At 38.1% G+C, this 15,920-nt stretch overlaps 2 protein-coding genes across 2 annotated transcripts; both read left to right on the top strand.

The window, feature by feature from the left end:
• Nucleotides 1-2,886: 2,886 nt before the first annotated feature.
• On the top strand, nucleotides 2,887-11,974 carry LOC140136070 (trafficking protein particle complex subunit 2-like protein). Its single transcript, XM_072157775.1, has 4 exons — nucleotides 2,887-2,929; nucleotides 7,886-8,146; nucleotides 9,491-9,570; nucleotides 11,842-11,974. The coding sequence occupies exons 1-4, from the start codon at nucleotides 2,897-2,899 to the stop codon at nucleotides 11,882-11,884; spliced, it is 417 nt and encodes a 138-aa protein (XP_072013876.1). The 5' UTR covers nucleotides 2,887-2,896; the 3' UTR covers nucleotides 11,885-11,974.
• A 227-nt stretch (nucleotides 11,975-12,201) lies between these two features.
• Nucleotides 12,202-14,862, top strand: LOC140136069 (uncharacterized). The gene has a single exon (XM_072157774.1). The coding sequence runs from the start codon at nucleotides 12,202-12,204 to the stop codon at nucleotides 13,345-13,347; it is 1,146 nt and encodes a 381-aa protein (XP_072013875.1). The 3' UTR covers nucleotides 13,348-14,862.
• The last annotated feature ends 1,058 nt before the right edge of the window (nucleotides 14,863-15,920 follow it).

Genomic DNA, 15,920 nt, shown 5'->3' with positions numbered 1-15,920 from the left:
GGAAAATAATGCAGCATTTTGAATTTTGTGACCAATACTGACCATTGTTGAATTGTAGTTGGAGTGTACATGGATATCGCTGGACAATAAGGTCTGAAACCCTAGCAAGGTGCATGGCATTCTAAACTATATTCACACGGGCCATATTATTCTACAAGACTGACATTTATGTTATACATATATCATACACTCTATACACTATCTTCCAGAAAATATGAGAGCTGGTAATTTAGAATAAGATCACACACTGTTGAAGTAAAGCCAGTTTTTGGACAGGTCAGTTGATAGCAATGACTTGGCTTTGAAGGTAGTGCATGTATTTTTCTTCAGTCAGTTAAAATAGTAATGCATTCAAAATTTCATTTAGAATAAAGTAATCAGTCAAGTGTTAACCCCCTGAGCACTACCTGCTGATCTAACATTGCCTGTGATTGGTCAATAACATGATATCTTCACTTTAATCACCAATCAGAATGGAGCTTTGCAAATAATTCACCCCATTTTTTTTGTGGTGAAATTATTCTATGTTGCTCATTGGTCCAATTGATAATGAAAACTTCTCTTTGGCCAATCGGCAGGTAGTTCTCATGGGGTTAACCTGTATGTATGCATGGAAAATATGGAATTTATGATTAAACTGTTGGTTTGATTGTCACAAGATTGTGTCTGTTGTAGTTGATTTTAGTAAGTGGTTTTGTCGTAGGAGAATTGAGCTATTCCAGTTGAAAGCTATTGTCCATACCGCCTATGGAAGACATGTCCTAATTGCCCACAAAGGTGTAGATTTCTAATGGAGTCATTTGGGTAGCCCCATTTGAAATTCACACTCCCTGTGTGGAAAATTAATTAAGGTCATGTCTAACATAGGGGGTGTTTGGATTTCAACTGGAATAAGCAAATTGTGATTGGAAAAGGTACCTTGCTGACCCACAGATTGATCAATTTGTTAAAAAGTTATTAGCAGTTTCAGTTCTTATGCAAAGAAGAAAAAAAAAAGAAAATCCAATCTGGTGTTATGCATTTGCCCAAACAAATTTGCCACTGGTGCCAGATCCCTTTGACCCTGCCAGAAGCACACCTATAAAGTTAGGTCATTTTATTGGAAACTTGCCATATGGCTTAAAAAAGTAAGCTACAGTCAGTACAATGCAATGAAGAAGGTAACAGTTCATGTGACTCCTGATAGCCAAAATGACTGAAGGTACATTTCAAAAATCTAGGTGACCATATAAATGACCTCAAGGATGCTTTGCTTAATTTGAGATACCAGTGACTACAAATGACACAGAAATAACCAGGTTACGAAACTAAAACCGATGGACGATACAAGTTTCAATTTTTTAACATTTACTACAGCAAGCCCCAATGTCCACAGTACTCACAATGATAGAATAAGATTATTATCAATTTGTCATGTACGGCGTGTATATGCTCATAACATGCATGAACCAATTAAGGTTGCAACTTTTGATTCTTTGTCTTAACTCCATTTTAGTTTCATAACTTGGTTATTTTTGTATCATTTCCTGTGACTGATATCTCAAATCCAAGAAAACATATCCTTACGGTCATTATGGTAACCTTGCTTTTCGACTCTCAGTGAGGCCGTTGTTACCTTATTTATTGTAATGAAAAGAGACGAATACATAGCCTATATTATTCTCATAACTGCACTTTAAGAATTTCCAGTAGTGGTAAGCTGGAGGAAAAATGCCCCCAATCGGAACAAATCTTGGAAATTTTTACTTGGTGGCAAAAAACAAAACAAGAAATTATTGTTTGTTGCAAATGACCCCAAAAATCAGCAAATAGGCCTATTGAAATTTGGGTCGCATTAATTTCCACAGGAACAATTTTCCCTAGTTTTTGAAACAATGTTTTTTTTATGAATTACAAATAGGATTCGCCATGAAAAAAAAAAACAGAAATGTGAGGAATAAGCAATTTAGGGGTCTTTCAGCGCTAAAATTTAATTAAGGGTCTTTTGGAGCTCTAGTTTGGTCAAGTTTATCGAGGTCTTCCAGAACTGTGAAATCAAAAAAAAAAAAAAAAAAAAAAAAAAGGGGGGGTCTTAAATTTTTAGGGGAAGGGTACATACCTAGATTACCATTTGTGTTAAACACAACTCCCCCCACCCCAAGCACAGATACCACCATGCCCAGCAACTGAGATTCAGTGGCCACCAAAGGGGACTAGCCTATTACCCTACAAGAGTTTGCTGTCACCTCACCCCCACTAACTTTCTCCCACTCAGAACAAGAAGTCACAGAAAAACCAATATTTTGGGTCAAAATGCAAATTTTTCAGATGTTTCCACCCTCTCCACTGATTGGAAATAAATCCTTGCATCACCACTGAATAGTGAGTGAGGATGAAATCAAATGGGACATCAAACTTGACTACCAGTATCGTTGCATTGGGCGGGCTGGAAATGTGCTGTTGAGGGCCTACTCGAGCTTACTCTTTTCGAGGAGAACACAGTCATGATGGCATCGACTGGCCCGGGCTTTTAAATGCAAGAAGTGCACACTGCCTCCAAAAGCTTCCAAAGAGCTCCAAACCGGCTCCAAAGCTCACCGTCACTGGCACCACTACGGAGCAGCCGACGCGGCCGTGTCCGTTCCATTTATGAAAATGTTGCCCTAGCTCTACAGTTCATTATAAAAGGTAAGGACTTTTCACGCCCAAATTAGCGCATAATAAAGAGAGTAGTTTAATAATAATTTTAATATTTTGTACTCTTCGATTCTTTTGTAAATTTGCAATTTCTCCACTTGATAACTTCTGATTCGCTGCTCTAAAACATGTGCGATTTTATCATTTTGAAGTTTACAAAATACTGAATGTGAATAATGTTACTCCCAATCGTGCGTACATATGGCAACACCGAAGCAAGATGGCCGTCTGTGTTGCAGTCATCGCGAAAGAGGTGTGTACAAAAAATGATAAAATTGCTTTTAGTAGCCTAAATTAGAATGTGTAGTATGTATTGCTGCTTTATGAAGGTACATTAGAATGTTTGGACAATGAATGTTTATTTGGTGAAGTGGGAAATATAGCAAAATTGAACGATGGATCATCTGAAATGCTGGGTCTTATAAAAAAAATAAGCTTACCACTGCCATGACTGCTGGCATGGCACTTATTAGACTGCGGAAGTCAGTCCTCAATGATAGTCAGTCATTTATCTTTTGGTCGTTATATGACTATCATTTGAGGGACTGAGTTGTTATAATATATCTTCCGAGGTGCAATTTCAGACAATAGCTGGGGATTAGTGGGGCAGAGGTTATCTATTGAATCCTTTCATGACCACTGAAGCATAGTCAAGTCTGTAGGTATCCTAGGTGAATTCAAATTTGCCATCAAATTGCATCGTTTTATATATCAAATTAAAGCCCTTGAGTAAACTAAGCCAAAACTGAAAACCTTTTTTCATAGCACTTTCCGTAGCAAAGTTACATCTTGTCAAAGATTGACTTTCATCAAAAAGATTCAGCTAGCAAAATTCCCCAAAACGGCATTTCGGGGTGTTTCTAGATCTTAGTCTCATGGCGATGGCAGCTTTTTTTTAATGGAACTGCTATCAAAATCCTCTAAAATTCCATGTGCGACTTGATTATCACCATAAAAATCATATATTTGGGTCAAGTGAAGTATAGAAAACATATTTATGTAGGTTTCCTTCACCCACCTATTCTCAAAAAAATTCAAATTTCTATGTAAATATGCATTGTGTTGGGGCCCCAGTCTCGGCGAATTCGCTGACTAGTAAATGTGTTAACTAAGGTTTGCCTAGGTTACCTAAAGTCTGCCAAGGACACTCGGTACAAATTGAAAGACCATCACAAAAGAATGCATGCATGTCAGGTCATCGACACCAATTTGGTGTTTGTTATGAGGCCATGCGTTTTGAGTTGGGCCAGTAAATAGGTGGAGATGTTACATGCGCGCGACGTTTTAGGGTTCATCTTTTTAATTTTCTCAGTTAATATGCAGCCTATGTAGTTAAATTTGGTGTCAAATTAAAGCTTGTGATGAGACCAATACAGTAAACCTTAGAAAAGTTGTAAAAAGTTATTAACATTTGAATAATTTGCATCTAATTAGCATAATGTGCGGGTGGAGGAGGATCAGGAGGAGGAGGATCAGGAGGAGCAAATTTAATAAAAGTGACCCCCAGGGGTCATATGATGCAAGAGGTCCATTTCTTTTTTCACATTTTTACAATTCACTTTAAACTGCATACTATAACACCAGACAATAATATTCCAGGTAATTTAATTTGCTTTGAGATGCAATTTTGCATATTTTATTTTCCGTTCGGGTTACACATTGAAGTCAATGGGAAATTATGCCTTGAAAGAGGCTGGCGCAAAAGCATTTTAATTTTATTGAACCCTATGATGTTATGTATTTAAAGCTCTGACTGAGAGGAATTCAAATATGGAACTTTTAAATATGTGGGGTGAAGCTCACTTTTTTTTTAATTTGTCAAATTTTACATTTTTTCTCTAAAATATTTGGTATTTTCAGTTTCATAACTCCTTAGTGTTACACCCTGTGTCATTTTAAAGTGCATTTTTGGATTCCTTGGTTCATTTGCAGCCAGAAAATGTATACTTTTATGTATGTTGGGTATAATATGTGAAAGACATTCATATCTAAACGAAAAACATGCAATTTTCATCTCGCGAAAACATGTAACGCATTACCGGCCCAACTCAAAACGCGTGGCCATGACACAAATTTGGTGTCTGTTATGCACCTCGAAATATGTACCTTAAAGTGTGTATCTAGGCACTTATATCCAGGCTGGACACATCACACTACCGTGTGATGTGTCCAGTTCGTCGCCGAACTTACATATAAGATGGAGAGCTTAGCATAACGGCCTGCCTATTTACGCTTCCTGAAAACACTCTTGCACATAACATACAAAACCACAAATTCACTAACTTCAACTTGCACTAGTCACGATTATCGCACTTTCAGTTTCCCACGTGTTTGAACGGGAATTGGATTGCGTACTTTTTCGATGTCTAGTGAGCAAATTTTTCAATATTTTGAGAAAATGATGTCAAATTTTCTATTCTATATTGTTTGGTAATAATGTCTTTTGCCAATAGTATGTTTAAAGTTGTAATTTTGTGTTTTTGATCGCAAAGATCGGATATTTTCGTTCGATTCAATTCTGAACCCTTCGCTAGGGTGCTGATTTCGGCAGAACTTTGACGATAATTTTGCCTTTTTGGACACTAAAATGCATTCGATCCTTAATTTTGTTTCAACCGAGTCTTAAATTAGCAAGCACAATAAGGTTGGTACCACTTTTATATACATTGATAAAATTTTAAAGATTTTTTTTTCAAGTTTCTAACCGGCGCCAAATCGTTAAGTGTGTATTTCCCATTGACATCCAAAATGGGAAATACGAGTCTGATGGACATAGGAACGGCGTCCATGAGACTCAGCAAGTCTAACTTGCACTACCGACACTATGAAAAATATTTTAATTATTACCGATCCTTCAGAATTCTTGCAAATATTGGCAGTTTCATAAAATCCTGCTGCTGAAAATCGTAAATTCCACAATCTTCTGTCAGATCCAGGTCAGTAATCACAGGTGGGCGAATCTACCAGCGTGACAAGACCAGAGATAATAAAAAAGGATGAGAGGCCACGCCGTACAAATAGCTAGCCTGATTGGCAAGCGTAAATAAGCTGGCCAGATCTTCTACGGTCGTGTATGATGAGTAGAGACCATAGAGCCCTATTATAGGGCTCTGTGGAAGAAACGTTCCTAATTTTGAAGCCATGGATAATATATTCATTTATACGAGAACCATATTTTTGTACCAATCACAGAACAGAATTTCACTTACTCACAGCTGTCAATCATTCTTGTGAAACGTAAGCTCCGCCTAGTATCAAGGTCTTCTTCTGCGCATTGGTTGTGCGCATTAAAACGAGCCTCCAGCACAAATCCTGTGCACACGATCAGGTTGGATGGGCGGTTTACGCCTGGTTTACACAATAGGAACTGCGATGCATCCTAAACTGGATCGTTTCCGTGTATTCGCATTGCATGGTGGGTAATCGCCTGCCAGTTTGCGTAGCTCCACGTTCACAACAGTTTAAAATCAACACAGGTAAATCCATATAAAAATTAACATGGGCACAAAATTGACATAGCTTATGTAATTCAAATAATAAAATAATAAAATGTAATATTATCATAATAGATGCACGTTTTATTAAAACTTGAAAAGATTATTAAGTCCAATAATTTGTTTGTGTTAGCTTGCACGAGTCACAAAATGGCGACCCATCACACATTTTCTGCATGTGCCGACATTAGTAACTCATAGTGACTGTCCTCAAACTAGCGCCAGTGTGTCTCAGGCCTGATAACGACCCCAGGTAATTTTATGCAGAAAGTTTTCTTGCGAACAGCTGCAGGTGACAATTAAACAATGAACACGGCTTGTTTATGTACATGCGTGGGGAGGCTTGTACGTCAGCTGACGTGTTTTGGACATGTTCCGCGTAAAAAGTGTCGTTTTTCTTCATGAAAAATACCAGCGATGACCAGTTTTTGTGGGCTATTTGATTTACAGGTATGTCGGTTCGTCATAGGGTAGAAATGATAGCTGTACAATTTGTATAACATACAGTTTAACATAGGCCTAAACATTTATGGGCACAAATCGACCTTCCGTATTATGCACAAGTATGTGGAAGTGGCAGGCATACATGGTACTCACCAGTTGTAGTAACTACAAATTTCGAACGTTTGAGGACTTGTTCTCAAGTTGTAGAAGGTGCCATAGGGTGTCTACAGTGTTAATTATTTCCATTATAAATGTCACAAAATATTAATATTGACAATAATTAACAACCTGTTTCACCTCTCCATATGTTCATACAGGAAATTCGTTCATACATTGCTCACCTGTGTTTTCATATCATATTTTGTGGTGAAAAATGATTACAAATGTGTAATTTGCAATCATTTTTGGAACAACGATTTCTTCAGTACCGACGGCTAAGTGTGTATGTGAATGCACATTAAACACATACAAACACATACACAGCACCTGTTGGAACTCCCCGTCGGAGCGGGGATAAAAGTTTCAATTATTGGAACTGGGCACTCACTGACTGGTCACTGCTGCCAAATGTCAATGAATGCACTGTTTATAATTTAAAACATCATAAGGAGCTGTGCAATAATTATGTATACCCCGGGGTGGTGGATTTTCAAAATGGTCTGCCAAAAACCGCTTGCCCCCCCCCCTCTTTGACATGCCAAAAGTCCTTTGCCCCCCCCCCCCTTTTGACGTGCTAAAAATTCTTTGCCCCCATCCCCCTTACACATGCAAGATTTTGGGGAACCCAAAGTTCAAACCGTAAATTGTCTTTCATAATGCGAGCGCAGCGAGTAGGAAATTTTGCATACCATGCCAGTAAGGCAGTATTTCCTAACGTTTTCCTATGTACACCTTTTTTTTTTTTTAATATAGAAATGGTGCCAAAAATATTTGTGCCAAAAATTTCTTCCCCCCCCCCCTTTCGACCTGTCAAAATCACTTGACCCCCCCTTTGACTTGCCAAAAAATGCTTGCCCCTCCCTTATGGCCTGCCAAAAAATCTTTGCCCACCTATAATTCACCATTCGAGGACGCGCAGGATACTTTCGTGAGCGGTTTGTGACTGAATTTAAGCATGGGCCATTTGAGTGTGTTTGATTGGTATGATATATTTACCCAATTATGAGTTGTGTGGGATCATGGGATGTTAAGTAGAATTTCTAGATATGTGCCACTGATTTATATGTTCAAAGAAATAAAGAAATATCTCTTATTTTCTTATTTTCCCACAGAATTATCCATTGTACATTCATACCATACCAACAGAAAATGAACTAAAGTTTCACTACACAGTACACACATGTCTTGATGTAATAGAAGAGAAAGTGACTTCAGCCGGTAAGAGTGCTAATGATCCAAGGGAATTGTACCTGGGCTTGCTGTACCCAACAGAAGACTACAAGGTGTATGGTTATGTCACCAATACCAAAGTCAAATTTGTCATCGTGGTAGAGTCATCGAATACACAACTCAGAGACAATGAAATTAGAAATGTAAGCATCAGAATTCTGTGCTATATCTATTTAGTCATTAATATTTAAACACAATAACAAGGCTCTGTCGGGGGGGGGGGGGCACTTAACACAAAATATGGGTATGTTCCCCCGCAAAGAACCCCCTCTTTGGATTTTGCAGCTCCAAAAGACCCCCTAAATTTGACCAAAATATAACTTCATAAGACCCACGATTTTGACAATTTCAGCTCTAAAAGACCCCTAAATTATTCATCACATTTCTGGTTTTTTTCAAGTAATTTTCAACCAGAAAGCCAAGAAAGGTCCTTGATTTTGAAAAAGACCCCCAGCTCCAAAAGACTCCCTTTAACCGGTAGGCTGTCAGCTCCCAAAGACCCACCACCTTAAAATTCTGGGGGAGCACCCCCCCCCCCTTGGAGGCTCTATTCTATTTATACCAGAAGCACATTGAAAGGACTCTGTGCACCAAATACTGTCTTTTTCAACCAGAAAGCCAAGAAAGGTCCTTGATTTTGAAAAAGACCCGCAGCTCCAACAGACCCCCTTTAACCGGTAGGCTGTCAGCTCCCAAAGACCAGCCACCTTAAAATTCCGGGGGAGCATGCCCCCAGGGCTCTATTCTAGTACCAGAAGCACATTAAAGGACTCTGTGCACCAAAGACTGTCTTTTGAAATGAGGATAAGAATGCGAGTTGCAGAAAGCTCTCCTGGTCTTCTCCAGAAGGGCTGTTATGCGAGTCATTAATCACTCATTGCAAATACAACCTGTGTGGAGCTGTAGAGGAGCATCACTCTTGCTCCTCTCAAATGGCAGTGTGTAGTGATAGGGAGAAGTGTAAAGTGAAGTTGATAATATTTTGTTGTTTTCTTTCCTATTAAAGGATATATCCCTTTGCCATATTTTTTTCTCTCCCTCAATGCAACAGCGATTTATTAACTGGAAGGAATGGATGGTGTTAAGCACAAGGTCATTGTGTAAGGTCATTTGGTGACTGATTATTGCTGATGAATAGAGGGCGGTCTACCAAGTCATTTACTAGTGCTATTTTTCATCTTGGTGAGTCAGTGACATCAATGCGTTGAGGAAGTTGTTTGACATCAATGCGTCGAGGAAGTTGTTTGACATGCGTACAGTTTGTACACTACACCAACTTTTTGAGTGAACGCTCATGATTTGAAGCTGTGCCAAATGAAATACGCCCTGACATCAATGACCCAACCTTGAGGTGAAAAATAGTATAACACACTGCAGCTGTGGCTTAGCAATTCCTTGCCAGTTGCTCTGATAAAATACATGATAAAGATACACCAATCAAATTTAATATTAATAATTTTTATAATATCTCACCTTTGTGTTTTCAGATGTTCAAGACATTACACAATGCCTATGTTGACATGTTATGTAATCCTTTCTATACTGCTGGTGAAAATATTAAATCAAGGTAAGAAGCTCTTACTACACTGGCTTTCAGAAAAGAATGGCACTCTCTCTCGCTATGATCGATGCGAGCGCCCGGTTAATGATTGTCATACACAGAGATTTATGTTCCCTTCATGAGTGCTGCTCTGCGCCAACCAAGGCTTTGACACATAATCTACAATCAGATTACCGGTCTGTTGTTATGATTGTGAGACCATTTAATCGGAACCCCACTTTTATGCGTTTCAGCTGTGTACACTCTCAAAATGTAAATAAGTGCCATTCGTCTCTGTTAGCAAGTGTAGTAAAGTACTGGTACTAGTATAGTACAACTTGTAAAAGATTTGCTTAATCAGATCAAAATTCAGGTTTTGACATTTTTGGAACAAGTATAGATACAATAATAAACTGTAAATGGCAGTTTATGCAAGCAGAGGAAATTAGCAATCTAATAGAAAATCTTAAAAGGTAGGATAATATATTTATTCTAGTGCAAGTTGGGTCAAATTCGGTTACAATGTTCAACATGAATAGTGGGCATGGGATATTCATTTAACAATGCTAATAAGTTATACTTGCAATAAAGTTGTGAAATAAGCAGGACTCGGTATGATCAAATAATGTTTGGTAGTGCATGTACGTAAAATTTGATTGTCCCTTCAATATTGCAGGTTTACTGGGGAAGAAAATAATAAACAGAGGCATGGAATTGCATGGGGTGCCCCATGATGTTTTTGTTTTGGTGTCCCTTCCCCACTCCCCAATGTGTTAACTTTGGACACATTTTAAAATGTGTGATTGCCGTGGTACCAAAGCATACTTTAGCCACATTGCCTGGCTGCCCTCAAAAAAGCCAAAATTAACTTCTTACCCTGGATCATTTACCCTTGGACACTACTATCACTGTTGAATGTGTAACATCAACATTAACTCGAAACAGTTGTTTGACCAAGTTCAAGTAGTATACTTTTCAACACCCTTATTAGGGCCAACCGAGAAGGATAAATGGTGTGCGCTGCGTGAAGTGATGACAATGCTACGTTGAGTCTTGAGTGTGGAGTATTGTAGTGATTTGTGACTTCTTTCTTAAGGGCAGAGTAATGGGAGCGAACATGGACCTTTTTAAGCATCATTATTTCTGAATTGTATCTCCAAAGTATATAAAACTATACATTTTTGGAAAGGAAATGAGTCAAGGAATCCCATGGTGACGTCAGATTTTTTCAAAAATCTCGAGTTTTTGATAAAATCACAAAAAATCACTTTTTTACCCCAATTTTTTGTGACAACTTAAAAAAAATCAGTTCGGAGTAAAAAAAAATCAGTTAGCTTTTAATGAAGAAGAGACATGAACTTAGGGAAGGTTTTTTTATTTTTTTGAAATTCGTCTCTTTTTTCGAAATATTGACAAAACATGTGAAAAAAGCAATTTTGTCATTCTATTCAGCTAAAAATTGCACGTAATGGTGTATATTTTTGTTTAAAACAAATATTTTGAAAAAATGAGAAAACCTTCCCTAGACTTTGATGTACTCTAAACAATAGTTCAAAAAATTTACCTTTTGCTTGCATATTTTTCGAGTTATCTTGTCACAAAAATCGTGCAATATTGTCAAAAGTGAACTATGAGAAATCGACGTTTTAGTAAAAAAATGTCAAAATTATGCACAAAATATCCTTATATTTTAAAACGGCAAGACTTTCACGCTTGTAAAAGCTGTACCTGGTGCATGGTCATAATATGCATCTTTTTGCCACATTGAATTTATAATGTCTGCTTTTAGTGCGCCAAAATTCAAAATAATTAAAAAATCTAAGTGGCATTTTGACTGCAAATTTGTGTTTTGTTTACACCGCATTTGCCGGCGTTTAAAACATACCGAATGCGCATTGACTGCGTTGGACATACGCGCAGAGTTGCGCCGTCACGCTGACGCTTGAATCGAGCGTAAATCACAATATTTCGCATTCGCGCATTTCTGACTCATTATTTCCCGCCAATTTACTAAGCTGTCTTGAGCCATGTGACTTTTTAAAGTTGAAGAGAGTGAAATAAATCAAGCAAAAATACGTGTAAATATTAACAAGTTGTATTTTATCAGTTTCAAGTAAAAGAATACAGCTTAGTGTTGATAAATATCAAGAAATCTCAAATTCGGGCGTGGACGAATGTGTCTTCCATTACTCTGGCCTTAAATTGCTTAGTTGACTCAATGATTATGATTTCGTTGGGGAGTTGATTCCAGTTGACCATTTATGGATCTCTCTGTTTTGTTTTGTTTTTCCTTTACAGAACATTTGATAATGTGGTGTCACAAATGATGGTGCAAGACTGATATTAGCTACCTCAAAGACTTGGAGAGAATGTATGTGTCACCTGCTTGGAGCGTAAAAAGGTCAACTGCATGTTTTGGGGATTTGAATTTTGTTGATATTATTATAGAATTTGACATTTTCTAACAGGTGCACACGTCAGTTAAGGGCTTTAATGACATGGACATTACTTAACTGACATTGAACAAATCCTTTGGAGCACAAACATGTTAAATACTGTTATTGTGCACAAAAACCATTAAGTAACATAGTTAACATAATTGTGCACCAATGATGGGGGACTTGTATACTTAATATTACTTATCAATAGCATAAAATAATGAAAGCAAAGCCACAGGTTAAATATTTTCCATATTTGCAGTACTACGGAACTGAGCAAATTGAATCGGATGAAGATATGGATATTGGCGAATCTCATGAGACCTTGATGGAGAATAGATTGGAAGAATCGGCCCAAGCATTTGCCTGTGTAAAAAACCATACAGGGACATTGTTACACAAAGAAGATCACCATGCAGGGGAACGATTTCAAGAGGTGTTATTCCAAGGAAAAGACAGTGTAGCAGCAGTAGTAGAAAAGGGGAACCAATCGAGGTGCGAAGCACAATCAGAAAGTAATACACATGATGGAGCAGCCATACTAGAAGAGGAAAACCATGCCATGAATGAGGCACAATTTGAAAAGGAAAAGAAGGGAAATAAGAGGATTCGGGATGAATCAAAGTGGATTCGGAATATTAGGAAGCGAGCACGAGTTAGAGGAGAAGAATATATTTCAGAAGAAGGAAAATGGTTTCCTAAGAAAGAACCGCTGGCCGTAAAGTGCAACTGTCGGTATAAATGTAGAGAGTTCTCTGAAGAGGCACGGTTGACCGTTTGTAAGGAATACTATGGCATTGGTGACAGGGTTGGTCAAAAGGATTTCATAACATCCCATATTCAAATAGTACCTGTTAAACGTCGTCGTGTGAGGGTCCGACAACATGAGCACAAGAAGATTCGTGTAAACTCGTATATCTACACTCTACCTCTCAAAAGGGAAGATAAAGTACCAGAAATGGTTCGTGTATGTCAGCATTTTTTCTGCAAAACACTTGTCATAAGCAGTGAAATGGTTCGGAATGTCATGAAAAATGTAGATGCAGCAGGGCACTATGTTTGTCGTGATAGGCGAAAAGGAAGAACACCAAAAAACAAGCTTGATGAAGGAAGAAAAAACATTGTGAGAGATCACATAAAGTCTTTGCCCAGAATTGAAGCGCATTTCAGGCAATATTCGAACAAGCAGGATGTTTCACCAGAACTAAATGTGGTCCAAATGTACAGATCATATGTCAAGTTATGTTGTGAAAAGGATTGGAGCCTGTTAAAGAGTCTATGTACCGCCACATTTTTGTCACAGAATTTAAATTTACGTGTTTCACCCCGAAACTTTACCCCCATGACAGGAATGAGACAGAGTTGAAAAATGAGACAGAGTTGGAAAATGAGACAGATAGCCTACCAGACATAGTTGAGAAGGGAAAGAAGAGGATTAAGGATGAATCCAAATGGATTCGGAATGTTAGGAAGCGTGCACGAGACAGAGGAGAAGAATATGTTACTCGAGAAGGAAAACGGTATCCAAAGAAAGAACCACTGGCTGTAAAATGCAATTGTCGGTATAAATGTAGAGAGTTTTCTGAAGAGGCACGATCGACCGTTTGTAATGAGTACTATGGCATTGGTGACAGGGCTAGGCAAAAAGATTTCATAATATCTCATGTTCAAACAGTACCTGTTAAACGTCGTCGTGTCAGGGTCCGACAAAATGAGCCGGGGAAGATACGCGTAAACTCGTATATCTACACTCTCGGCCTAAAAGGGGAAGACGGAGTACAGGAAATGGTTCGTGTATGTCAGCATTTTTTCTGCAAGACACTTGCCATAAGCAGTGAAATGGTTCGGAATGTCATGACAAACGTAGACGCAGCAGGGCACTATATTGGTAGCGATAAGCGAAAAGGAAGAACACCAAAAAACAAGCTTGATGAAGGAAGAAAAAACATTGTGAGAGATCACATAAAGTCTTTACCCAGAATGGAAGCACATTATTGCAGACAAAATTCAAACAAACAGTATCTTTCACCAGAACTAAATGTGGTCCAAATGTACAGATTATATGTCAACTCTTGTTGCGAAAAAGGAGTAGAGCCTGTTAAAGAGTCTATGTACCGTCACATTTTTGTCACAGAATTTAATCATCGGTGCTTTTCGCCAAAGAAAGATCAATGCATATTATGTGATAGATATAAGAATGCAGATGGAGTAGAAAAAGAGGAACTCAGAGCACAGTATGAGGAACACATACAACAAGAACTTAGGGAAGCATTAGATGGAAAGAGAGCTGATAACGACCTAGAGATGGCCAAAACAGATGACACATTCCATACAGTTGCATTCGATTTGCAAGCAGTGTTAACAAACTCATGTATTGGTGATTAAACAGATGCACTACTAGCACTAGCTCTGTGCCCAGTACTGATACCAACGATGACACTCCAACTCCAACACTCGTCCTGAAGCGTGGAAGGAATCGGGGCATCGCGATCAGAGGCAATAGAGCCAGTTCTAATGTACTACAAAAGGAAGTTATCATTGCTAAGCCATGCAAACGATTGAGGAGATTGTCACACTCCTCCCCTGGCTAAAAGTTCAAACATAAGAGCATTGCCATTAAAATGTTATTAATGTTTTAAATGCATAGTCTAGTATGTACTATGTTATTAATGTTAAGTGCATAAAAAGTTTGGCATGATTGCAGATGGTGTCTGCTCTACCCCACCCCACCCCCAAAAAATCAAGATTAGGGTTAGTGTTGGGGCAGACTATATTCTACATTCTACAATTACACCAAAAGTTACAATTGTTTGGTGCACAAAAGTGTTAATTACATATTTGGCCCAAAATAATGTGTTTGTTAAAATACATTATATTCACTTGAAACATGTATCATGATCCATGTATGTAAACTGAGCTCAAAAAGAAACTTATAATTTTTCACAAGGTCATATCTTGAAATTCTGTCCATCAAATTGAACCAAAATTACACACAGATTTACTTCAATACTCTACTCTTAACACATGTCAGTAACCAAGCAGTTATCCAACTGACACAACAGCAAAATGCACTGACATGGGACAGCTTCCTGGACCACATTCACAGCCCAGCCCTGTTTCATGAAAAAAAAAGTGTATGAAAAGCAGAAAGCGCACCGATTTATCATCTGTGAAAGTATCTTGTGTGCATTCTCACATATTTTTTGTCCTGGGTGCCAAATGTTGGGCTGTGAAAGTGAAGGAAGTCCAGGAAGCTGTCCCATGACAGTGCATTTTGCTGTTGTGTCAGTTGGACAACTGCTTGGTTACTGACATGTGTTTTGAGTAGAGTATTAAAACTAATCCTGTGTGTAATTTTGGTTCATTTTGATTGACAGTATTTTAAGATATGACCTTGTGATTCTAAGTTGTAAAAAATTATAAGTTTCTTTTTGAGGTCAGTTTAGTTGCATTTGAAAAAAACAAAATACATTGGATGCAATCATGCAAACCTGATTGTTCACATGACTCCATGCTTTCAATCAAGTTTTTCCTCACTCTCAAAAATGGCAGTTAACCTTTTTGTGCTCCAAGCAGACGCAGTTACATGAGATCTCATTGGTACCAGTTCAATGAGATCCCATTGGTACCAGTTCAGTGAGTTCATGACAGGATCTCACTTCTTGGACCAAAATGTATATAATGCACAAGGTCTATCACATCAAGGCTCATTTGATATTAGTTTACTTCCTAGACCCTTTTTATTTTTCCCTCAAATTCTGTCTTTGGTGGGTCTCACATAACACTGTTGATATAGTTTGCTGAATAACACAGAATGAGAATGGCGATGCGGTTTGTGGGTGGAGTGTTTTTAGTGAGACACTAATGTCAAAAATAAGGTGTTGGGCCAGGCAAGACAGGGATGATAAAAAAAAGGTCATGTGAAGTAGTCTAATTTCA

The sequence above is a fragment of the Amphiura filiformis genome, chromosome 16 (assembly GCF_039555335.1).
Source record: "Amphiura filiformis chromosome 16, Afil_fr2py, whole genome shotgun sequence".
Classification (NCBI taxonomy): domain Eukaryota; kingdom Metazoa; phylum Echinodermata; class Ophiuroidea; order Amphilepidida; family Amphiuridae; genus Amphiura; species Amphiura filiformis.
The sequence above is the reverse complement of the archived record's forward strand: the minus strand, read 5'-3'. Positions and strand labels throughout refer to the sequence as shown.

Excerpts from the sequence above, each read along its gene's own strand:
- LOC140136069 (XM_072157774.1), top strand. The coding sequence starts at position 12,202 with ATGAAAGCAAAGCCACAGGTTAAATATTTTCCATATTTGCAGTACTAC.
- LOC140136070 (XM_072157775.1), top strand. The coding sequence starts at position 2,897 with ATGGCCGTCTGTGTTGCAGTCATCGCGAAAGAG. Across the intron at positions 2,930-7,885 it reads TTGCAGTCATCGCGAAAGAG|AATTATCCATTGTACATTCA; the intron begins GTGTGTACAAAA and ends ATTTTCCCACAG. Across the intron at positions 9,571-11,841 it reads GGTGAAAATATTAAATCAAG|AACATTTGATAATGTGGTGT; the intron begins GTAAGAAGCTCT and ends TTTCCTTTACAG.